Source organism: Chroicocephalus ridibundus, chromosome Z (genome assembly GCF_963924245.1).
Source record: "Chroicocephalus ridibundus chromosome Z, bChrRid1.1, whole genome shotgun sequence".
Taxonomy (NCBI): Eukaryota; Metazoa; Chordata; class Aves; order Charadriiformes; family Laridae; genus Chroicocephalus; species Chroicocephalus ridibundus.
The window spans coordinates 1,658,233-1,684,853 of record NC_086316.1 but is presented as its reverse complement, the minus strand read 5'-3'; the positions used below and the strand labels follow the sequence as shown (position 1 = coordinate 1,684,853).

Genomic DNA, 26,621 nt, shown 5'->3' with positions numbered 1-26,621 from the left:
TTTGTCGTCGGGAAAGAGATACCTGCTCTATTCCTTCGTGTGAAACACGTACTTCCAGTACAGGAGAAACATGAAAGCAATCTGTTTTCTCACCCAGCAGAAGCGAACAATAAGCTGTACAGAAATCACAGGCATTTTTCTGCTTTTCAAACACATAAACACTTTTCCCCTTCAGTTTTGTTTAACAGATTCTTGCCCTCTCTGAAAAGTTATCTTGATTTATAATTAAGTCGTGTGAGAAAAGAATTATGTCACTGTTACAAAACGGGTACCCTTTGTGACATCTCCAGAACCCAACTGGGATTACATTCAGAGGTCCTGAGGCTGTTTTTCTTTACAAATATTTTACAAGACAAACTTGTACCTTTCCTGGAAAACACATCTGTTTTAAATCATTCCCCTAACCCCCTCCCCCCCCAAAAATACGCCAAAAGACAGAAAGAGGCAGAGAAAGAATCACTATTTCCATTCCCCTGCACCTTCTGAGCTTAAAGAAAATTTGTTGACATACTCCACGGCAGGAATAGACAAAACAGCACAGGAAAGAGGAGGCGGTCAGAAGGATCAGGGTTCGGCTTTGCTTAAACTAATTCCACATGCCCCACAACTATTAGCTGTTTTTTATTTCCTGCTCCAAAGATTTGTGGAGAAAATAATCTGGGCTAGGGAAAAACTCCCCTTATTTTCTTCCAGTAAGATGCTGTGTTAGCAAATACAACATATGAGCCACCTTAAGCGAACCGAGGTTCATAATAATCCACTTTTCAAACACTATTGGTATTTCCTTTCAAGAAAGATGGGCTGTGACTGGAATCAATTTCATCATTTGTATGGCTACAATTGCCAAGTTTCTGGAAATAATTGCCATTTAAATAGTAGATAAAATTTATTTACAAAGCTAACAACAGCTTTATTACTATTTAATTTCCATGATTTGTTTGTTTGCAGGAGGCTTAAGGTATCCAAAAAGCAAGATGTCTGCTAGGGGACGGCTTTAAGCATAAACTGTGAAAGCAAAGTCAAATTGAAGTTGATAGTCTGACTTGAATTTACAAAAGGGAATGAACCCAAAGCAAAGACTGAGACCATGTCCTCCTCCTCCGTCACAGCAAGTTGTAGATTACAGACTGATATACTGCTTGTCCAACAATAACACTTCAGTCTTGTATACTCATTTTCAGCCATAACCATATTTTACATTTGGTGAAATCAAAGCAAAACAAAGTGTGTAACTGGCTCTAGACTGTGTGGAGCTAATTGACATGAAACCTTGAATACAACCGGTGTTGTCTGAGTCTCTTTGTTCAGTGGACTATGCTTCCAGTCCCATGATAAAATAGGGTCATTTAGGAAAGGATTATATCTCTAACCCCAAACCTCTCTCTTCGCGAGGTTCAAGTGCATTTACCAAACAGACATTTGAAAAGACAGGAAAAGAAGAAGAAATAAATACGCCAGACTCAAAAATAAACTTTGATAAAGTTAATGGAATTAAGCCAGCAAAAAGAAGACCTTTAAGTGAAGGGAGACATTTCTAGTACAGAGAATAAAGCTCTGAATTTTTTATGGTGGATAACTGTCCTAGTATTAACTAATAAGGTGGAGACAAAGGCACAGATCATAAAACCAAAAATCATAGCAGAGTTTCAAGAATAGAAGTACATTTTGAAATTTTTAGGAGATGCTGTCTGGCAAAGAGAGAGGCTCCAGATGGATCTTCCAAAACCACCCCTCATTGCCCAAGCAGGTACGACAGAGCACCTCTGTACAAACCAAACAACTGAGACAAAGCCAGACTAACTTGTGATAGGTGCAGAAAAAGGGTATGAAGCCACCGCTGAGAGCAAGAGTATTCACCTGGTATGCAATAAGTGCTACAGTCCTGTCACTTGGCCACCAGAAGACACATGCTCTTCTTTGCTTGCATCATGCTGGACTGCCTGTGGCCACAAAAGCATAGCCCTGCAGCCATCAGTGAGGAACCCCTCTAATCACCGTGTCACCTTTAGGCACAAGCCTGTAAATCTGGAACAGAAGAACCGTACTTCCATGTGGAAACACTGCAGATTATTTGAATTAATAATTGGTCTCCAAAGCAGAGCCCATCCATAGGCCCCGTGTTGTCCCCTGGCATGAGTCTTGGCCATGTGCAGGGCTGCAACGTCCTGGTAGACCTCCCTTTGGAGACTAATGAAGTAGACCCAGAAGTGCCAGTAGGAAACGCATTAGCCCTTTACTGGCAGGATTCATTACTACCTCCCAGGAAGGGCATGCAGGCACCGACTACTGAATACTGTCCTATGGTCTGGCTGCTGCTCAAAAACCTGCCACTGGGAATTAATGACCTCAGCAATTACCTCCCAGACTCTAACCTCTGCTTTCTGGGAAGGTCACTAAGAAGAAGACAGTAAGCCAACGCTATTCCAGTTCTGGAGGCATTTGATCTCCTCCATGCCTACTGTACCCCTATCAAAAGGCTTCAGATCTGGTGATGGATACATGGGGTAAGTCATTATTTTATCATTTTGTCAAGAAAATAGAAAGAGGTCAGACAGCCGTGATGATACTGTTATCTTAAAGCTGACTGTGGAACTGCAATCATCAGGTAAAGCTGAATGGCCTACAGGACCTGGAAAGGTGCACGGGGTGACCTGAAACTGGCCTCCTCCATTAAGTCTCTAATGAACTGAGCGGGTCAGGCTGTGTTAACCGCTCTTCCCTCTTGAAGGCTGCCACTTGTGGTGTACCATAACAATCTGGTCTTGCCACTTCTTAAACTGAAAAAGTATGGGAAGACTCTTGGACACATTAAAACCTTTCAGTGGGACCTTAACGTCTTAGAAGTTTCTACCCTTCCAGCAGGCGCGCTTGTAACTCTTCAGACTTTCAGTTGTTTTAAATAGTGACTGATGGCATGCCAGGCAGATAGGTACCAGTGTATATCCTCCCTTTAGCATCAACAAAAAGAGAGCGGAGCTTTTAAACTGTGAACTTCACTTTTTGCCCATATTACCTGGCACTACACCTTCAGTGACCACATTTTTCAGGTGCTATCAGTTGTTTACAAATGCTCAATGCATCATCTCTGAAGTCTACCTGCTAACTTGGGCCTCTACGACTGCGTGGAGAATACGTCTGAAAATAATTGCTCATGCCCAGATGGAAATCAGGCTGAGGATTTTAAAATATGGAGAAAAACCACATAATTATTAAAAGAGTAGGGTTTTACAGAGAAAAATTGTATTTGTGGTCATGATTATTAAAGAAAGAAGCAATAAAATGTTATTGCCTGGTAAGCATTCCACATCTAAACCAGCAGAAAGTAGGCACAGTAGAAACCATATAAACACGCGGACGAAAACACTGAAGATCCACTGTTTATGAAGACACCATGCCTGTGAGCATGAATATTACAACAATCTGTTCTTCCTCAAACATACACTGAGAGTTGATAAAAATCATTTTGAACCTTCTGTGACTTTTTGGCACTACCACCTATATAACAAATTAGACTTTTTCATGTGTAATGAACTGCTACAGTGCTAGAACATAAATATAAAACCAGCAAAAAAAAAAGAAAAAAGGTCAAGAGCTACAGAGCTACAGTAATAATTCTAGGGAAAAAGATGAAATTGCAAGCTTTCTACAAAGTACAGAAATAACACTTTAATGGCAGTTCTTATGTAAATTGTTATAAAGTGGAAAATTTTCTGTCAGTGCCTTTTATTTTCTCCTTCTCCCTACTACAGTCCACAGTATTGCCCAATGCTGTTTAAATCTGTTCCTCATCTCTACTTCACTGTGTATTTTAATACTGTAAAGATGACATTCCAGATAAAACACAGAAACATGAACACAACAGAGCCAGGGAATGGAGTGACTTGCCATTTCACTGAAGGGCCATCTAGTGGGGGGAAACAAAAACTTAAATTTTCCTTGCATGATACACCTTTTTGGCTAATGCTAAACCTTTAGGAGGTGCTCATTTCATAAACAGTCTAAGCAAATACATTACTTGGAAAGAGTGGAAGCTCATTAGTTCACGGTGATACACTCAGGGGCAAAAAGTCAACAATGCCAAATAACGTTGTGCCTTTCTTGGCGTTACTTTGGAAGGACACTTAAAGAGTTAAGGCATTGTGGGGTTACGCATTGGGGTGACGAGAATGCCCCAGATGCACTTGCTTTATGTTCATATTTGCAAAACCTGAAATTTTTTCTCTCAACTGCTTCTTTTTGCTTCCCCTCACCCTGTTCTGCTATATTTAAGCAAGGGAAGAGAGGCTTCCTTACTTTATGCGAGACAGAACTATACTGGAGCTTGACAGCAATCTCATTCATATTCCTCTTGGATCCAGCCACATCGATGTCACCCAACAGAGGCTGACACAGAAGTCTTGGTGTATGGTCCGGTAGTTGCTTGCAGTAACTAATTTAGTTAAAATACAGTCCTGAAGTTATACCAATGAACAAACTCTGGCCATGATTTTATAGTCGGGTTTGTAAATTCCAGTGGTTCTAACCGTGTTTACCCTCAATCTATGCTGAGTGCAAAACTGCAATTAACAATGTGTTCATTAATGCAACTCTTCAAGTTCTGTGATACAAATACGAGGGATGACAAATTCAAAAATTAAAGCTCAAAGCTCTAGCAATCTCAAAAAGGTAAGGAAAGGGCTATTTTAAGTAAGAACAGCCCTGTTATACAAAAGACTGGAAGGATGCTGGGGTGCAAACAAGTCATAACCAGCTACTACAAAAATTCTGCATTCAGGTGCGGTCGAGGGAAACAGACAGAAACCAGGAAGGGAATGCTGAAAGGCTGCGGTTAGCGAAACTTCGGAATTTTTGAGACGCTTATCTAAAGCATACCCACACATTTTTGTTGTCCACTCATTACCAACAAGAGCCTCATTAAAATAATATAGTGCTCTGTTTTGAACGTTTGAAGTAGCCTCAAAATTTATCTTTCAATAAATGTCTATACTGCTGTTACTGACTGATATGAAAGGAAGATTATGGAGTTCTGCTGGAGTTAGAGTCTCTTAAAATTTCAGCTGCAGTTCTGAAGTACATTGGCTTGAAAGTAGCAGATGTAAAAGTTAATTTTATGTTTTTGTGTAATTATAACATAATTTTCATTTTTCTCCTTGTAAAGATTATGATAATGATAAACATGCCTTTGGGCAGAGGATAAAGACTGACTGTTCAAGATCACCTCCATCCTGGGCTAGGACACTATCCCTGCACCAAAGCCTGCATTTAGATTTACTTTACTGTCTCTGGAAGTTCCCCAGTCCTGTATTGACAAGATATTATGCTCTTACAATTCTTACGTAAGTCGTTCACCTAAACAAACACAGATAATGATTTTACACTAACTTATTGGCCGGACCTGGCAAGCCAAGAGATAGCAGCTCTAACTGCTTCTGCTGCCAGAAGACCTGCATCTCCAGTGCAGGACTGCAGAGGGTAACCTCAAAGTTGTCACCACCCCTATACAAATGCCACTGCGGGAGCCAGCAAAAAGAGCCAAATATTGATCTAAAAGATGATTCAGGATTCCAGCCTTAGATTTCTGATTTCGAGTTAATATCTCCTATTCTCTAGAACGGGTCCCCTCCGAAGGAGGAGTGTGGTCTTCCTCCAGCCTCCTCCTGCAGCGCTACCCGGGGTGAGACACCTAAACTGCATATCAGTGAAGACTGGTGACAGGAGGCTTCGTGCCTCCCTCCTTCGGTTATCAGGCTAAAATATCCACCTAATTTCTAAGCAGTGCTATTGCCTGACGTTTCTCTCTTAAGCTCTCAGTTATTAACTATGTTTAGATGAAACACATACAAAACCAATTTTGTATTTCAAAACTCATATGATCATGCCTTGGACTGCTGATGTTCTTGGTTCACAGAAATGCCCTGAAATTTCCTTACCCAAACTGGCACACGGTTTTAGTAGTAAATTACCCGTGCCTGGACAAGGAGATTGCTGAGCAGAGAACTACAGAAATGCCTTTACCATCGGTACTGGCTGCCCACACAGTGCTCTTTTGGAACAATCAATCCAAAATTTTTGGCCGCTTTGTATTCCAGTGATTTAACTCAATGGCAAACTGCTAGGAAAAAAGGCAAAGAAAACCATTTTCTTGGTGACACTATTTGTAAAGAGCAACTGCTCAGAAAGACTTGAAAATAACAGGTGAGATTCTCCAGGCTGCATGTTGCAACCACATCCTGAGGTCAACAGAGCCCAAATGTTTTACACTGGTTGAAGACCCAGCCCTAAAATCTGAAACACTTGATTGCTCTCAAGTGCTCAATGATTAAGTAAAATTTCTCTCTTAAGGAACCTGATCTTGAGAAGAAAACCATTAAGCCTAATGCTCGGCCAAGCCAGCAAGTGTGGGTTATCTGAAATATTTCATTCCAAACATGAACCTATAGCAATCAAGATGAAAATAGTAACATGTGAGACCTGCGTGACATTCTCCATATGAGTTGGATGCTTAAAGAATATCTTCTTGGAAGTTGTTTGGGACTGAATACCACAGTGGTGAACCAGATGATGGTCAGAAGAACCAAGCGTGGTACCATGATTATGTCACTAGCTCTGCTGCTTCAGCTCAGAAGGAATCCTACCATGTCTAGAGGAAGAAAGACTAAGTAATGTTTCATGTACAGATACACATTTCAAATAGTAGCTGCAATTATTCAAGGAATCTATCAAATATTAATAAATTGAAGAAAGAAAGAGAGCCTTTCAAAAGCATTCCTTTTTTACACAATTCCCCTGGATAAACATTCAAGCTGCGCTTTTGGAAAATTACACAGCATAGAAAAATTATTTGGCATTTGAGGCAAAACAATACAGGAAGGAAGAAAAGAGCAGCACCTAGAAGATACTGGAGGGGTACAGTGGGCGAGGAGCAATGAGCAAACCAAGAATTCTAGAGTCCCTTCGGAGAAAATCCAGTGAAAAGGCTACACTGCCACTTTTTTCTGTCTGCTTACTTCATTGAAATGGGTAAAAAAAAAAAAAATCCTTCTTTGTTTATTAGGAAATACTGAAATTTTGGAAAAGATCTAAAGCTGAGCCACCAAGTGAAGATGGGGTGGGACCATGAATATGCAAAGTCACAACGGAGGGTAATTTGTAGCAATGTTATTTTAATGTTTAACCACTACAACAGTCTGTTCTACATTCATTTTAAATACGCTTCAGCATGTTAATGTCTCAGAAGGAAAAAAGCACATATTTATGCTGGACCACAGTAAATGATACTCTGACTGAAAACTTTGTAAGAGGTGCTCGCACTCTGGTAGTGCACTGCAGTCTACAATACCAGAAAGAAAAAGAGTAGCTCAAAGGCAAATATTTACACAAATGTCTATTTGTTTTTTTTTCAGAAAAAACAAATATTTGTAGCCAAAGTAAAAGCTTTGACCGTGTACTGGATGTACATCTCTGCTACTTTACAATAAAAGACATTGTAAAAGAAGCTACCAGTTGTCTTCAGTCACCTTAGGTGAATTTCCTTTTTGGAAATGAATAATGAAACTTGCTGAGTTGAACTGATAATGAATGGAGATGCTTTAGAAGGAAAAAGGAAAGCAAAGTGTTGCTAACATTGAATACAACATCCAGATGATTACTGTAATGTTGAAATGACAGCTGAAAAAACAAATGGCAGGAAACACAAAATTTTGTCGTTCTTCAGGAAATATTAACTTGACCATTGAGCGCTCATGACATAGGAAGTATACTGAATCACAGACGATACTATTTGTACTAAACCCTCCAATCGAAGAAGAAAAAAACCATCTGCGATACCTAATTTACAGAAGATGAAAAATAGGCATTCAGTGGAATTCATCCAAAGAGAGAAATAAACAAAGTACTTCAAGCAGTCACCATGTGACATGCATTTCCCCACTTTACTTTTTTTCTATCATCTCCCACCTTGCACACGGCCTATTTAAAAACTTTAACTTACCAGGATCCACAGATACACAACCGCAGGAGGAGGAAGGCTGCGAAACCTGCAGGGAATAACGAGCCTGGCAGCAAACGAACAAATCGCTGCTGTTTAACAATTCAGAGTGGGTGTTGGGCATTAAGCAAATGAGTGAATGAATGAGACAGCCTGGAGAGTGGGCAAAAGGGGCACCCAACAGCATTTAGCTTGAAAAGCTGCAGAAAAAGTTGGCATCCCACTCATGGCACACCCCTGCCGGAGTGGACCCTTTTGAACACGGAGTTATTTTGAGGAGGGAAAACAGGAAATCGTAAAAAGAATGAGAGACCATCTCTCCCCTCCTAAGTCCCTGATCCTTCCCTGGAGTTCTCACAAATGCCACAGACCCATGTAGGATGGCTTCAAAGGTTTGCCAGCACCAGAGGCAGAAGCACTGTGACACCTCCTGTTTCTCCAACCCCACCATTGCGTCTAGGTGAGGGGGTTGAACAGCATACGATCCCCGACAAGGCGCAGTCTGCTTAGAATAACCTATTTTATTCCCATAGTCTTTCTCTGCAGAGAAGACAAATTAGGCCTCCACACTGAAAAAAAAAAAAGGCTCGTTTCTTCTAAAACTTTAAACTCATTGCTTAATATAGTGACACTCAGAAAAGCAACAACGACCAGCCACAGCGCAAGAATTCAATGACAGTTCTCCCACTTTCAGCAAACGGCCTTTGTATTTTTTATTGTCTAGTAAATAAAGTTTAAATGCTTCTCAGCCTTGGTTGCAAACTCAGTACCCATTTGCAGTCCAACAACAGCAGGGAATAAGGCTGCCACTGTAAAATGTCTTTTTCTCCTGCGTGCCTGCTTTCCATAGATTTCATTATTTCTCCTGGATCTGCACACATTGTCATATCTAGGGCACAGCGATGCTAAGTAAACAGGGAGAAGGGCTGTGAAATTTTTATCATCATTGAAACAACTGGCTGGGAGGTTATACCGTATTCAACCTTTTTCCAAAGAAAACGCAGAGGAGAGCAGGTGCCGCTCCTCTAGAAGAGCGGTGCTGTTGTGGCCTGACAGTTTGAGATGAAGCACACAGACACCTGAGGTATTTAGACTTCGTGACACAACAGTCAGCAAAGAGACTGCAATAAGCAACTGTACGGGATTAAAACAGCTTTTTGTAAAGGGCCAGATTTGTGTGATATTGCGAAACACCCGGACTGTACTGCAGTTCTCGGCTATTAAACACGTGGAAGGATGGCTCGTGCAAGGCACTGGGTGGACGCCTGTCCAGAAACTGGGGGTCAAGGGCAGAGACCCACAGAAACGAGCAACTTGAGGCCAAACAAACACTTCAACTTCCCAGAGTATTTCTCATGGTTTCAGAGAACCATGGTTCTGGAGTTTCCACAGCTGCTTGTGCCGAATAACTCTCAATAGCTTCTTCTTCCATGAGTTTGTCCACCCACGTTGGACGTGCATAAGCTTCAAGACCCACATCACTGTTAGTGGTTCAACTGTTTCTCCCCAGGTTCCTTCAGTTTTTAGGCAAACACCATCCAGCCCTACTAAGCTGTTATTGTTCATTTTGTTGATTTTTTCTACAAATTCTTTTACCAACACTTGATTTGAAGCAGATCCTCTGTCACAACCCCTGTGGAAACCTCCCCAAGCTCTTCCACAGTGAATACACATGCAAGAAATTAGGCTTAAATCCCAGGCCCTCAGGTAGCGTGTTTTTAAAAGTTCCTAGTACCATACACAGAGCTTTTGAAATTATTTATGACAAATTTCTTGAGACTTTTTAGAATTTAAGACCATCGAATCAATACTGGGAAAGCAAATTATAATTTACACTGTGCCTGAAAGAGATCTTTTAGACTGTTCTTAAAAGAAAAAGGATATTAAAATAACTAAGCGGGGAGGAGGAGGTGAAAGAGCAGATGTATTTCAAAAGATTAACAGTAAATTATCATGAAATTTGGTACCAGAGATGCTTAATATATTTATTAATCTAGATCAAAAAGAAGGAAGGTTGAGATGCCAAGTTTATGGGTAACAGAATTACTTAAGGGGGTGATGTTGAATTTCTGAGGAATATTACAAAGATGAATCACTAACACTAGTGGTTTAACTTTACCCAGTGCCATTATATAACCTGATGAGACAATTTCAGCTGAAGTACTGAATTCAAGTTAAAAAATAAAAAATAAAAAAGCAGATCCAGAAAAAATGCAGACACAAGCTATTGAAATAATGAAAATTGTGTGAGGAAAAATAAGACAATGATCAACAGAAAGCACCAGGACATTTTAATTTACACAGAAGATGAATGAACGTAATCAAGATATTCAAAATAATGAATGGTTTAGAGAAAGTAAAATGGGGCTCTTAATTACTCTCATAAGGCGGTAGAGAGAAACGTTCCATGGACTTGAAAGGCAGCAGAGGTAAAACTGATAAAAGTAAATTATTTCTTTCCATACAACGCAAAACTCACTAGTGGAACTCGCTGCCAAAACAGCATCAATATGAAGAGCTTAATAAAACTACTAGCAGAATTAAGCACACATGCCATCGTTTTCCTGTGAAATTATCAAAATAGTGGGCAGAACAACTATCCATCATTTCAGACAAAAACATCACACAGTTAAAATTTCTTGTGGAATTCAAACAAGAGTTTGAGTCAGAACAGAGGGCAGAAGTTGCTACGAAAATTGAGCATATAGAAGATACACATGAGCTGAAACCTTTTCGGTTTATTATTTGTGGTACTTGCATCTTTGTTAAAACTTGTCAGAGCAGCAGCAGGAGAACAAGAAATCAATAGACAGAGCCATGGAACTGCTGATATTGTAGCCTAGAAAAAAAGCACTGAGAAGTACAATCCTCTGCTTGCTAGAAAGGATTGCACAGGTAGGGACAAAAAAAAAGGTCTCATGGTTTTTCACCTTATCCATATAGTGAAAATAAACTACCAATAAATGTTCTGAACAAACAGGGTCACCTAAGCATTTTCCAGCTACGGCACTGATTTCTTCTAGAAGGAAAACACCTTGCAAATTCTACTTTTGGCTAACCATTCCCATCCCAAATGAAAAAACGGTTAATTTTACTGTGTTTATTCTGGGAAGAGAATGCATGGCATGCCCATGGTGGTACCATTAGTGACTTACACCAATACTTACGTCCTAACAGCTATTTTATGTTTTCTTCTGTTGAACTCTGCCAAACCATGCTTTGAAATAGATTCATTTTTATTACAGAGTTGTACAATAGCACGTACAAAAACAACCATGTAAGAAGATCTCCAGCGTTCACGGGGAGGGGGGGAAATCTGAACACCTTCAACCCGACCTCAAACTGAAAATCACCCGAGAATCTCCGCTTTACCTATGAAAACACAACAGCGTTTTTTCTGAGTTTGCTGTATTTTCATTTATACGATAGCAGAGCTTCGGAATCGGCTACTACCAGTGAGTGCCTCAAAACTTTGTAGGAATTTCTTCCCCCTCCTGAGGTATTGAGCTTCACCCTCAGGTGGATTCCCAGCCTTGGAGGAGTCAGCACTCCTGCACGCTTGGCTCCCGCCCGGCATCCGACCTCACCCCTTTGTATTGACTTCAGCGCTTTTGATTCCTGCGCCGTGGAAAATATTAATGTATGCAGCAGAAAATATTAATAGAGTGCTACAGGGGAGAGAAAGGGAGGGGATTTGCTCAACAAGCCTTGCTCAAAAAGAGGGGAGTGTAGAGGTGCCTAGTGTGGGAAGCATCATCCTCCGGAGGCTGTGAGACGCCCCTGTTGCGTTGGGATAATGCACAGGGAACGCAAGGAAAATCCCGCGGCAACTGGAGATGGCACAGGCTGACCAGGCACCCTGCCAGGGCTGTGTCTGAGATCGCTCCCACTGCAGGGAGCTACGTGTTAGTAGCAGTGCTAAGACTAATAAGTGATAATATTATTAATAACTGGTGGCCATAATTATTGAGACTTTTTTTGTTGTTTTCCCCAGGAAGGGGAGGGGGGTCCTGTCAGAGCAGAGCCTGGCGGGTCCCAGCATCCCCAGAGGATGAGTCTACCTTGAAGCAGGGGGCAGAAAAACAACTAGCTGCACCAGAGAAGGTGGGCGAAGAAAGTAAAAGAGCATTAAAATCTAAGTTATCAGTTACCTCTGAGCATGCAAGGTCAAAAACCAAGCCTGGTTAAACCAAAGTGAAACAGGTAGCACTTCTCAGAAAAGTAGTAAAAAAAGATAGCCACCTTCTTCACAGCTGGTAGTCATTGTTAGTTTTTGTATTTCACGCGCGGGCTCTATTTAGCCTCCTCCACTGTTGCCACGTTGTGTCTTTAGTTGTGTTTTGCAAGTGCCTAAAAGACCCTCTCAAGTGTGAGGGCATCACCACGTGCAGCACTGTGCCATTACCGGCTGTCCCAGCGTCAGAGGGTCAATGCCGAGAGGTTATTATTTATTACACCCGTCCACATTGTCATTTGTTTCCAACTTTTTTACATTCCACTTATGTGACACAAATCCTCTTGGCTGGTTCCAGTGACAGAGTTGCACTGAGCTCCTCCCTCCCCACCTTGTCTAACGTTAGGGAGCAAAGCAGAAGTATCTTAATTAGAAAGGATATACATTATTAAAAGAAATACCCAAATTATTAACCTGGAATATTATTAAGAAGCAGTATGTTTTAATCTCATCCACACCACATTCAATTTTGTTTACTGTTACTACAAACATTAAATAAAAATTTAAAAAAACTCAGCCACCATTAAAGTGGTTTGAATAGACATTTAAACCTGTAAAACAGCAGCAATAACGAAATGCTGCAAATTATATGTGGTTTATGGTGGAGGTAATTTAGCATATCTAATCACAGTTACAATTTTCTCCTAGAGCATAAGGGTAGGAAGAATCATACATGGAAAAGAGGAGGGAGAAGGAAGAAAATAAAGATTTCCTAAGGAGAAAAACTTTTCCAAGTCCTACCGGCAGGTAGCCTGTATATCATACTTTATAAACTCGTGCCAGGGCTCTGGCTGTGCTTCTGCTTTACGTGCTTTTTGAGGATACAACCCTGAATAAAGACATTGACAGAGCCCAGAAGAAACGCACAGTGTCTGGATGGCATCGGCATCTCCGAAGGGAAAGAGGAACACTTCGTGTGCGGAGGCAGCGGAGGGCTGCTGGAGTGCTCTTGACTAACCCCTCTCTCGATAAATGATGGAGAATGCAAGGCAGGATATTACTAGAGCATAATTGTGACAATATTTCTGCTGTTTTTTTTCATCCTGGAGGAAACACATCCTTTTTGGCTCCCTGGAAGCCATTACAGACCTTGTCCTTGTAAATGACCTTATTCAAAATTTAAGAAACAGGAATACTGAAATAAGAACACGGAGTAGGATCCCACTGACTGCAGACACTTTTATTTTATTTTTTAGTCTCTTTTTAAAAGGTAATATTATACTTTCTGAATGTTTTTCACATTCAGATTGTGAAAACTAATTCCTCCCAACCCTCTTCACCTTCCTGGGCAGCTGAGACAGGGTACAGAAACCACCTTGGGCGTCCAAGTCCTGATACTGATTTTGGGGACCATTTCAATCAAAAATAATCATCACAGGCTGTGAAATGGAAGCGTAGATTTTATACCATAATTCTAACAGTGGTGACTGGAATTGTAAAGATGTGCGGTAAATCTCATGATCTGCAAATAGTTCAAGGCTTTTAGAAACAAAAGTGCATTTTGCGATGGGCAGCACGCACTGAAGACGTGGTGCTCACTGACATCAGTGGTCCCGAGGGTTCGTCATGAAGCACTCTGAGTCTCTCTGCCTGAATACGGGAATAAACCCACTCGTTTGGCCACTTTTGTCTTCAAGCCTGTGCTGTCGTCTACAGAGAACCACAGATTAAAACAACAGTAATTGTCAGGATCAGTCTCCCCTTCCGTTTTAAAAACGCAAGTGTAACACACTTCTATCTTTCATCACTTTTGTATTTTGCCATGACTTTTGGATAATATACGCCAGTAGAGCAGTAAGATTACTAGATAATTCCCTTAACAGTCTAAGCATCACTTCCAGGTATTCACTCAAAATAGTCTTTAGAAATGTAGCATGTTTTCTTTTCGGCTGGCATTTCTGCCTGTTTTCTGTTGCTGAAACCATTTTTAAAGGATGTCCAAATCAGGTAGTTTTTAAAAAATTAATTTTGTTTCCCTCCTCATGCACTAGGGGATACATCATTTTCTTGGCATATTCTTTTTCATTCATAAAGCAGAAATCCCTTCCTATGCCCCTTATGCCTTTTAGATGATGAATATTTTCCCTCTTCAACTCTTTCCCTAAAAAGTCTTAATTGACTTTGTAGTCCAGTTTGGTCAAATTCTTTTAATCTATTTTCAATACGATTTTGTTTTAACCTTGGATCTCCAACCAATTTGTTGTGAAATGTGTTGGGACGCTCCTGCCGGTCCTGTCCACGGAAAGGATCTGTGAACACGGAGCACTTACTTAGGTTTCCTGAACCTCCATCTGTTTTGTGGGGCAGAAAAACAGAAAAAACCTGTGGGGTTTTGTATTAACCTGGCCACAAATTCCAAGCTGCTGTGTGCTTATCACCTTAGAGACATAATTGACACAAATTGCGTCTATACATTGGAAACGCTCTACAAAACACCGAGCTCTGCAGACAACGTCCTTGCGAGTTCTTCGCCCATCCCCGTGAAACACAAGCACACAGAAATTCCCTTTCTTTTCCCCTCTCTGCCTTCCCCGCACCTTTTCCCCTGACTCACTCTCCCCGTATTTGCTCAAAGAGCTACTCCACTGTGCCGCTCCTTATCAAACAGTAATTTCCTAGAACTATTAATACTTCTGACAAATGACACCATTCACAGACTCACTCCCTCAGGGCTCCGGCGCTGTGCTTAGCCAGCGCAGAGAAAATAGATAGGAGAAGAAATGTTTAAAGGAAGGAGAAAAGACCTTTCTTTCTCCACGCTAGTTCAGGACACACGGATAGACTGCCGAATGCTAACAATCCGAAAACACACGTTAAAATGTCTCAGTGTAAAAACAAGAATAAGGAACAAAAGCCTGCAAAACTTCCCCCTGTGCTTGACGTACCTCCTCATACTTGTGAATGACCGGGAAGTACAATATTAAAACTGTTTCTTTTCCCCAACAAACTTTGAAGAGGATAGATATTCCAGTGTCCTAGTTAAGGATCTCGGCAGTTGGCATCAAAACATGAATTGCAGAGGAAAAATTTGAGGATTTGGGTATTGGTGGGAAATCAATGATTTGATCCACAAGCCACAGAAAGAAAAAAGTAGTCAGCAAAGGATGTCTTCTCCACTGTTCTGACAATACAAAATAAACAGTGTATTGGCAGGAAGAATAACTTAAAACCCCAGTACATTTGATTCAAAAACCCCTCTAGGGTTCAATAATTACTTTTTACCTTTTATAACTACTCTGATTTGGTCATCTGGAAAAACAAATAAATATGTCTCTGTTCTATATACCTCATCAAATCTTGTATGATGTTCTACTTTTCTGTGCGTTTTAATGCTGACTTGCTTTTAAAAGCAAATGGTATTTCTTCAAACTCAATAGATTATGTCTACCTGTGGTGACAGAGCTCCTATCAAAACAATCACAGAATCCCAGACTGGCCGGGGTTGGTAGGGACCCCTGGAGATCACCCAGTCCAACCCCTGCCAGAGCAGGGTCACCCAGAGCAGGTGGCACAGGATGGCGTCTCCAGGCGGGTTTGGAGTATCTCCAGAGCAGAAGGCTCCACATCTCTCTGGGCAGCCTGTGCCAGGGCTCTGCCACCCTCACAGCAAAGAAGTCCCTCCTCATGTTTAGATGGAACTTCCCATGGTCAAGTTTGTGCCCGTTACCTCTTGTCCTGTCACTGGGCACCACTGAGAAGAGCCTGGCCCCATCCTCCTGACACCCCCCCTTTCAGTATTTATAAGCGTTGATAAGGTCCCCCCTCAGCCGTCTTTTTTCCAGACTAAAAAGACCCAAGTCCCTCAGCCTTTCTTCATAAGAGAGGTGTTCCAGTGCCCTCAGCATCTTGGTAGTCCTTTGCTGTCCCCTCTACAGCAGTTCCCTGGTCTTCTCGAAAAACAGCCATTTGGAGATATAGAACACGTCGAACTCTTCCAGCAGGCTCCCAAGAAGGGGTTGACTAGGTCAACAGGCGCGGCCTCAAGCAGCTGCATTACTAGCAAAGGGGTTTCTTACCAAATTTTTGGGTGGGAGCTTCAACAGTGTGAAGTGCTGCTTTTGGGTCTACTGGCTTTTGTTTGGGGCTTTTTGGGGCTATGGCCCATGAATGAGCAGCACCTGAGGCCTGACTGATGTCAGAGGAAAGCACAGTCCTGGCCCAAACTGATCTTCTTCTGCCACAGGCAGCCCGCCTGAAGAATGAGGGGTCTCCTGTGGTCCCCTGGAGGAGGGTGTCTACAAAAGACGGGCATTTCACACCTTCAGGTGGCCTTGGTTTGCTTGGTTGGTTGTGCTTGAGCACCACGTTAATTACATTCTTGATTAGATTAGTTTGAAAAGCACCTTTAGTCTTGTTCAACAACAACTTTCAGTGTGACGCTGCAGTTCCTCTGCTTAGTTCACAGGCATCAACTTGCAAAAGCAAACCAACAAAAGGGCTGCCATTTGAACACTTTTAGTCCATTATCAAATAAACAGACAACACTTCACTGGGGAAAAAAAAATCTACAGCACTTTCAGGAGATGACGTTTCCATATTTATGCATTAAGACTTCAAAATTCAGCATAAAATATTTTTTAAAATAATCACAGTGCTAGAACACATTTTCTTCTGAATCAATATATCCTGAGGAAGAAGGGGGAAAAGGATTACACAGGTAAGAGCTGTTTGAAAAAATTATTTAGTAGCAAACTGGCTCTTGGCCTATAACATTATATAATGTAGTTTCTGATAATGCAGCGTCAAGCTTTCCTTGAACAGAGTATAAAATCTGAATTTTTAATAGACTGCCCAGAAACCACAACTACTACTATGCAAACCATTCTGCTATCAAAATGCAGCGGTGTATATCATATACAGAAAAATACACACTCAGAAAAATGTATACTCGGGAAAATAGCTGAGTAAACTGTTTCTTGATCTTTGCTATATGTTATGTATTGATCTAAAATATTCAGGTAGTGTTTTGTTCTTTGAGAGTGGGAAGGGAAGGAGCCCTGGGACTTCACAGAACAGACAACACGGTGTTTTGGTGCACATAAACATACGCACAGATTTCAAATTCCCCCCTAAAATTAAAAAAAAATAAAAATCCAACCACTAATCAGCCTCCTACTCAGCAGCAAAGAAGGTATTCCAAAGGATTTCTATCTACTCTTTCCCAATTTGTATTTAAAATTTTAATCAAGAAGTTATTAAAAGCCAACAAACAGCTTTTCCATACTTCATCTCAAATTCTAGCTAATACCATACACCAAAGGGATAACGATGCACTGCTGTATATGCTGAAGGTAGGAGGAATTGCACCATTCTTTTGTGTAAAATACTAAAAAAGCACATCTGCGGAGCAATTGATCTTAAATTACTATTTCTGATTGCAAGAAAGCTCCAGATTAGCAACGGTGTTCTGACTTTTTCATACTGTTAAAGAAAAACAGAAAGCAATACCTTTTCGATAGTATGCTTTTTTCTCTGAGCTCTGTGTTCCCTGGGTGCCATTAGATATCTGTGACATTACATAAACGAGTGGTGTCCGTTTTGTTTTTCTAAACTTGTTAGCCTTCAGAACAAAAACAGTTTGCTAACATAAAATCTGTTTTTCCCATCCTGGACTATGTTACTTTAGCACTTGAGCAGGCCAAGAAAAGATAAAAAGGGAAAGGAAATAGGAGAAAGAGAAAGAAGAAAGAAACAATACTTAAATATTTATTAGCCATTTTTCTTATATGTTTTTTGAGACGTATGAAAATAATCCATACACATTCCTCAGCTCAATTACTTACAAACAACTTATCTGTAGAATCAAGTAAATCTGTCAGCTGTGCAAGTTTATTTTTCCATGTGCTATCTCGAGATAAGCGGGTCTGTAATATTAGATTTCCACTGACATAATTGTGCATGAATTCTGATCTGATTTAGTATTACATGGTGCAAAAGGTGACACATTTTCTTTAATACAGCCCATTAGAAAAGGAAAGGAATTGCCAGCATATGAAATCCGAGGAGTTTGATTGAAAGACTCTGGGACTTTGGGGTCAACTCAGTGGAAAAGTAACTTGCTCAACTACCCCAGGCACTAAGCACTGTGACAAGCAAACCTAATACCCAGTGTAGTTACTCGGTTAGACAATCAATAAAAACACTGCATTATCAGACTGCTACAGCTGTATGTTAACCTATCATATTACCTCATCTGCTCCCAAAACAGTCAAACATGCATTTGCTGATCACGCAGATAACACGGATACCACCCCAGTCCTTAAGTCTCATTTAATACCAAGCCGGAGTGCTAAAACAACCATTTATTGCTTTTCCATATGCCATAAATTCTAATTTTTCGAGTCTACCTAAATAGTACACCGAAGACTACATTCAAAGCACTACTGAGACACTGAAGCCAACCGCTCCGAAATCACCCTATGTGAGATTTCAGGTAAGCTCTGCACTTCCCCCCATGGATGCTCAATCCATGCCTCGTCCCCCACCCCACCTCCACCCGGGGCTCTTTGTGGCCTCTCCCTGCCTCCTTGTCTCCTCCTGAGGTAGATCTTGCCTCTTCTCCCGTACAGACCTCCCACCAAGCCACATAAACTGACCAAACAGGGGTAGAGTTTCACAGGAATTAGGAAAATCTCATCCTTCATACAGCAGTCACCTGTCTCTCTGGTTATTTTAAGTCTCTGCTAGGAGGAGTGCAGGTATCAACAAAAATATGTATTTTTTCCACACTGAAAACCAATACATTCTTCCCTGTGCTTATGGTTTAAAATTTACAGAAACATTTTAATGGAAAGTTCCCTTAAAGAATCCTTTTTAAGGCTGGATTGTGAGTGCTGGGAAATAAGGAGATCTGATATGTGGTGCATAGCTGATGCCAATAAACACCAAAACCAAGGTGGTACAAAAAACAAAGCAGCAAAGAGCTGGTTTAACCTCTATTCCAATGGAAAGTGGGAAGGGAGAGTGCAGGATGGAGGACTGGGGAGAAGCTTTTTTTGGCAGAGATGAAGACATCCAATCTATCAGTGTTCTCATACATGTTTTCTTCCCCCCCAAAAAACGTATACTCCCGGGCAGCGGAGGGGAAGATGCCTAGTAACCAAACCCTGTTGGAAAGTCTCTAAGCATCTACGGACATCTGCTATTTAGGAGCTGTATGTCCAGGAATGTGGATGGGATGGGTGGAACCAGTTGCCTTTTCTGAATAGAAGTGTATTTAAAGCTTTGTGAAGCAGATAACCACAGTAACTCATTTAGTGGACAAAGTGCCCTAGTAAACTGCCACACCTTTGGAGTTTTTCTAGTAGCTATCAGTAACTGCATAAAATTCATATCTATTAAACGAAAAAGAAGGTAGTTATATGCACTATTTGTCCACAAGTTTTATTTATGCCAAATTTACCTCTTTGTCTGCCAGCTGGTAGAACGTGAGCAGTGGCAGACTGCTCTCTACCACACCGCGTGGGCACTGCTGCACGACCCCAGCGGTGGAATTCCGTACCACACTCCTCTGGAGGAGCTCTGCACCCAAATTCTTTGGGGCAGGGGTGCCTCTTTCATTTTGTCAGGATTATATTTTGCCTGGACGATCTGTCCAGCAACTCCGTCACTGATCCGCACAGCAAGTAAACAGTATAAAATCTTCTACTGACACACTGATACTTCAAACTACACACAAAATATATGCATATTGTTTGCAAAACCTTGCAATTTATTTTCCCATATTCCTGTATCTTGCTCCATAAAGCACAGCAATCCCTCATCAACTGCCCTGGAAAAATTTTGTAGTTGAGATTGTAATTGGTCTCACAAGCATTTTAGTGAAGTGAAAGGCACACACCTAGCTTAAAAAGTAGATTTTCAGTTGTGGTGTGCTGCTAGCCTCAGCATCAACCCTCAGCTGAAAATGCAGACCACGACATGACATGTGTTTTGCAGAGAGCGACAATGCTGGGCATCACCATCTCCTACAGCATGACCTCTGCCAGTCCTTCATTCTCATTGAATCTAGAATGGTTTGGGTTGGAAAGAACATTTAAAGGTCATCTAGTCCAACACCCTGCAACGGGCAAGGACTAGACCCTGCCTAGACCAGACCCAACCACTCGACCAGGTTGCTCAGGTTGCTTCATGTCCACTGTGTCAGCCACACGTCTGCCGCCAGGGACGGGGTCCATGCAGCACTCATCCTCACGCTAGCACATCTCAACCTCCGCACTTCTTCTACCAAGCTTCCAAAGCTGTGTCTTACCCATTAGCATCTCTGCTCACTGTGTGGGACTTCGATGAAGACCCGCTCTGTATTACGGGGTCTACACATTGCTGTAGAGTAACTTCAAAAGGCATCTCTCTAAAACAGGTCTTTGGGGCTGAAATGGGGAATAACCTGAAGATATATTCAGGTGGATGGCAAGTACTCATGTGTCAGTGACTATGTGGCTTGCTTGGATTCGCAAGCAGTTCATGGCAGCAGCTTAAACAGAACCCAGATTTTATGATTTGGTGCGAGACTTTGTTAAAAAATTCTGTTAGAGAAGAAGGAAAGGCCCATTCTCACCACCTCTGAAGCCACGTAACAGATGGATGCCTCTGGAGCTAAGGAGTAAACCAACCTGCACACGTAGGAAGGTTTCAAACACAACACAGCAGTAAAGGCTTTTGGTTGTTTCCTTCAATGCTCACCATTCCTCTCCCCTGAGTCACAAGAAGACCATACAGATGTTTTTACTACACCCTGTTTTATAAAGTTACTTTTTGAGGAGCCTAGGTGAAAACAAAACTTTGCTTGGTCTCAGAGAATTTCAATCTGCTTAGTTATATTAAGAGATATTATTAAGGATAGAGGAAAAATGTAGGGCAAAATTATGTCACATTCTGAAACAGCTAACATAATTAAGACATATTCTTCATTTGATTTAATAATTTATTGAATTATACTTGGATTACTTAATAAATGAAGAACATTACCCACACTATATTAGTCACAGGTGAAAAAAACCACGTACATGGATGAGTGTAATTCATTCAACAGTTTATAGACCCACGGTCCCCCAGGGACTATCACACAGACACACACACCTCCTCGAGCGCCAAAGTTCAGGTATAAATCCCAGATTCTGATCTTGCTAACACTCATTTTACTCCACTAATTTTGACAGTATTTCAGGACTGCACTGGCATGAAGAGGCCTGATCTCACTAAAACTAAACCTCTCAGAAGGCTGTTCCAAGCCACGTATTTTCAAAGGTGCACACTGTGATCACGATTCCCGTCCGATGCCCCAGCACAGGGCAGGAAGAAAACTCTTTGTGGAATCACCTCTGCAAAGGTTCTACACGATCCGAGGCACATCCCGTCAAAAGTAACTCCACGGCTGTGGCTTTGGGCTGACCCAGTGACCAGAAACATCACCAGTGGATGCTCCTGCGTATGGGTTGAAGCAGTCTACACCATCATCCCTCCGATTGTGTACAATTTTGATAAAAAACGCACGCCTCCTCGCCTTCTCTATGTGAGTAACTAAACTGAGCTGAAAGCAAACTGCACGGAGAAGTTTGACTCCTGCAGTTACGTACCCTAGGCTGCCGTGTTGTAGGTTCGTTTGGTAAGTACACATAGTCCAGCTAAGCTTTTAAGGGACTGTGGTTTCCTATGCAGCTACAGTTTTCACTGGGAGCTCTTGTTAGTTTTCTTATTTACAGTTACTATTTAGGCGCTATGTTCACGTAGAATTTAATTGTGGATCAAGCTATAGGTGAACCTATGGGTTTATTGATTCCGTAATTTTCTCTTCGCTCCACTCACTCCCTATTTTTTAATTGTTTTTACACCATTTATTTTATAGGAAATAACTGCCACTAGAGTAGATTACAATCTTCTCTTTTATAGAATATAAAAACATAGGCCACGCAGGAGCTATCTTTCCTTCTTGGTAAAAATGCGGGGCATGCTTCTGAGACAGGTTACGAACTTGTCTCGTCTTGAAAACAAAGTTGGTACCTCTCAGCGGGGATGATTAAAAGCTTTAAAACATATTTTAATTTGACTCAACTATATTTCATTACAAAAGCTTCTCGTTATCTTGAAACATCATAACATTGACTGAGAACTGCAAAGAATTTTTCAAAGAACAAAAGCCTAGAGAGAGAGAGTAGCCGAAGGTGCAAATGATTTGAATATTTTGTATTAATAAAATATTGTTACTGTTAACAAAAAGGTAAAATAAAATAGTGCTCATGCCGTGCATCTTCTTCCACTTAAATCTGCGATAGTAGCATTGCTCACTGGCCTGATTCTGTGGCACGCTGAGGGCTTCCAACGAAACGCTCAGCTGAAATTCTTCGTGATTATCTGAAATCTTATCTGCAGCTTGTTCGAAGAATAAAGCTATGTGAAAAGCATACCTGAACTTCTTAAATGACAAACTAAAATCTTACACACATAGATGATGCATATTGACCGCTACATTATTGTAACGCAACTGTGTAGAAATCCTCTTGATAGCTTGTTGATAACTTGACTTCAGGTAATCTAACTGACCCTTATTTGCTAAGATACTGTGTAAGCCAGACTTTGGAAGGGAGCCAAAAAAAAAAGTGAGAGAGAGAAGAGAGAGAAATCAGATTAAACTGCAAATCTGTGGTTGGCATAGGTTTCGCAAGCGGTACAGAACATATGGAACACTGAATCCTGTGCTATTTCTTGGAAAAAGTAGTATTAAACTAAGGACAAATGCCTGAGCAAGACCAAGCACATCTTTTCCAGTTCCTAAATGCGTAATATGCCAAAGAAACAAAATTAGAAAAAAAGTGTTCCACTGCTGAGCGCCACTTTATAACTGATGTAACAAGAAGTATACTCGCCATTTTAGTTTATTAGTCATATTGCACCTGAAGATTAAAGTTAATATTCTCCAGTAAAAAATAACCCAACAGAACATCCCATGACCGTAAACTGACAGTCCTGTCTACCTAAATTGCAGCAGAGGGTGAAAAAAAAGTTACTAAAATCCAGAACATTAGAATGAGACTAAATAGTAAGTTAAGTGCAAATCTGCCTTGCCTCAGTATCATCACACGCCACCATTAATAAAATGCATGACTTTTTAACTAATTACATACATCTGAGCGTTCATCATCCTCAGTTTATTACTTCTGTAACGCTGCAATTTAGGGATGTTGAGCAACGTCCCTCCACCACGCGTCGTCCCGTCACCTACATCCGCGCTGGCCCACACGGACCCCACCAAGTAGCCGAAGAGTCGCCCTTTCACTGCGAGCAAGTGACTAATATCGAAGCTGGCTCTAAAGAAAGACACTTTTCATAATCGCCCAACAATCTGCTAAGTGAAAACATATGGATAGGCTTAGGTAAAGCCTGCCAGGGGTCTTTGCTGAATGGAAAACAGGTGCTCCGGTTCTGTGCCATGTAATACCCCATTTACCGTTAAGTCCAAAGGTTACAGGACTAATAGCTGCCTTGTGGTAATCAGGGAAAGCAAAGACACTGGCCATGGTCAAACATCTGGGACGTATTTTACATACTTGCAACATATGCTTCAGTTTCAATTAAAGTGAGGCTTTGGCACATTTATTAATCTTTTTTACTTTTATCGCATAAGAAGACCTGTTTACCTGACTTTTCTATTATACTGTCTGAAAAAAACAGAGAAATAATAAAAGCCAGAGGCTACTACCAGCTGGTGTTACAAAATGTGCATTTGTTTTCTCACAAAACTTCATTTTGCACACAACTTTAAGAAAACACACACATGAATTAAAATGATACAAAACAGCACCCTTCCATTTTGACAAAAAGATGTAGGAGCAGCAGCAGTTAACAGAGCAGGTCTAGTGCATCAGACAGGAAAAAACACCCTACCAGCTTCTCCCGACAAACAGCTCAGTCCTAACTGCGCCCTCGGTTCTTACGGTTTAGCCCAGCACAAAGTAATGCCCGCTGCAAAGAGCGCTGAATACACACCGTAGTCTCCACATGCTTATCTTAAAAAGCGTAATTTTCTTTTCCATTCAAACAGCATATTCAATCACGAGAACTCAAAATGTTTGCCATAATGAAGACAGCTTTGAATTTATAAAAATCAACCTAAACACCTTCTGTATAGAAAGACAGCTCTTAAATATTCAATAAAAGGGCTCACTGAATGCGCACGGTAATGTCAGCGCTCACTTTTATTCAACCTTGGTAACTAGATCTAGAAAAATGTTTGAACTCTGGTGTCAATTTGAGAAAGCTGAATATTAGATCACAACACTGAAACCCAGAGTGGTATTTCTAATTGGGTATGTTTTGCCCGGCATCTGCTAATCGCCAGAGAATGGCGGGGTGGAGGGGCTGACCCCCACCCTCATCTTCCCTTTTAAAGGAGTTTGTTTAGCAATTTCCAAAAACCACTAAGTGCTAACTGCATAGGCTGTCTGAAAGCACAAGCAGTCAAGCACTATCCTTTGTGAGCTAATCACAGTTATTAAAATATCCAGGAACACACGCACTACTGGGATGATACTCCTGCACCGGCGCTAATAATAAAGCAGGAAGAAATGGGAGAAAATGGCCTCAAATGGATGGTAGATCAGTGTTTATCAGAAAAGAAATGATGATTCAAAGCCAGCATGTTGAGTTAAAATACAAGCTCTCCACAGCTACATGACTGACCTTTGCAATAAATCATATATTTTATTGCCAGAAGTGTATGCTCACATCATTTAGTGTTAAAAACCATCGCATACGTGTTTTGTAAAAGAAGGTTTTGTTACTACAGTGTTTGCCGATTCTGAAATGATGTAGCTAACGATTTAAGTGATGTATAGAAGAATTTCACATAATAACTTTCTGTCAATTGTAAAATGTTTGCGCTGGCAACGGAATGAGGAAAATGCTCTTTTTTTTTTTTATCATCTCTCAGATCTTAGGTGTTAGCTAACAGAAAAATAATCATTCAGGGGATTAACTAATCATGGTGAATTTTCTGACATTTCAAATGCTGCTGCCAGCATATGAATTCTTACAGTGGTATATAACTGTACATCTCAACTAGAAACAAAGGTCAAGGGCATAAATTAAGATACACTGTTTTCCTCCTCTCGGAAAAAAAAAAAAAAAATCATTCCTTTACTACAACAGAAGTGGGGGAACATCTGTGAAGGTCAAAATCATCTGTACTTTAACTCAGAGTTCTTGTAAAATTACCTCCCCCCGCCCCCCTTTTCTTTTATTTCCCAAATATCACCTTCCTGGTATGAAAATACCAGCAACAGCGGGGCTGTCCCGCCAGCGCCAGCCACTGCTTCACGGCGCAAGGTCATTTTAATTTCTTTTCTCTGGTTTTTCCCTGTCCCTGGGGGACGACCCATCCAGGCGGTCCCATGGCTTGGCTCAACAAGGTGTGGAAATGGGCTGTTATTTACTGTGGCCCCAATCCTCCACCCAACCCGCCGCCTCCAAACCCAACCGCTTGCGCTCAAATAGCTGCACGATCCGCAACGGTTTGCCAACTCCAAATCAAGTGGTCGTCCACGAGAATTGTGATTATTTAAATGTCATACCGAGTGCAAAACATTCCAGCCATTCTTCTACTGAGTAATTCTTCGAAAATTATAGATGTCAATATCCCATCTTTAACCAGTATGGAGCTGCTATTTTTACACCATTTTTTCCCCCTAAAGCGCAGCCCTATTTGTAATACTCAGGACAAATTTTTGTCCTTCAAAACCAGTTGTCACTGCAGTTATCTTCACAAGAGCTATCAAGTTCCAGACAGGCTGAATTATTTTTGTTCCTGGCAGAAAAAATATTTGACCCAGCTCTGGACCACGAGGAAGAAAAAAAAAAAAGAAAAAAAAAAAGGCAGGATTTATAGTCCTCTATCCTTTCCTGCAACACACTGTAGCATTGTTAGGATGATAAACAGCTCTGTCCAATTTTCTGGACTAAAACACTTCAACTCCTTTTTTAACTGTCTGTAAAAACAGTGTCATGTCTAAATTCTCCCATCCCCAGATACCCAAGTGCTAGGAAAGATAATTACCTTGTCATCTCTGTCATCCTCTTCTTCCTCGTCCTCTAGCATGTCCTCCACTACCTGCAGACAGAAACAGTAGTAGTTGTCACGATTTAAAAAGGAAGAGTTTTGTTCTGTCAATGCTAAACCTTTTGTAGATGAAAACTTTATTAACATTTGAAATAAATGCACAGAAGGAAAATGCACAACTAGGAAAAAACACTTGGTCTACAGATTCAGATTTAGGAAAGTGTTATAGCTTTAATTGACCTACATTAGGGAATTATATACTTGAAAACCCTTCCTGTACGAAATGCTTGCTTGACAATTTAAGTATTTAAAAGGTAGTTCAAAATTCAATGTATGATTGTTTTAACTAA

The 26,621-nt window shown here is 41.0% G+C and overlaps 1 protein-coding gene across 5 annotated transcripts in view; it reads right to left on the bottom strand.

The window, feature by feature from the left end:
• Positions 1–26,621, bottom strand: part of MCTP1 (multiple C2 and transmembrane domain containing 1) — a 288,478-nt gene that overhangs the window by 12,257 nt on the left and 249,600 nt on the right. For all 5 annotated transcript variants that reach the window (XM_063320277.1, XM_063320276.1, XM_063320275.1 and 2 more), the window contains one exon: positions 26,269–26,322. In XM_063320277.1, the coding sequence (XP_063176347.1) occupies positions 26,269–26,322 (54 nt within the window). The remainder of the gene's footprint in view (positions 1–26,268; positions 26,323–26,621) is intronic.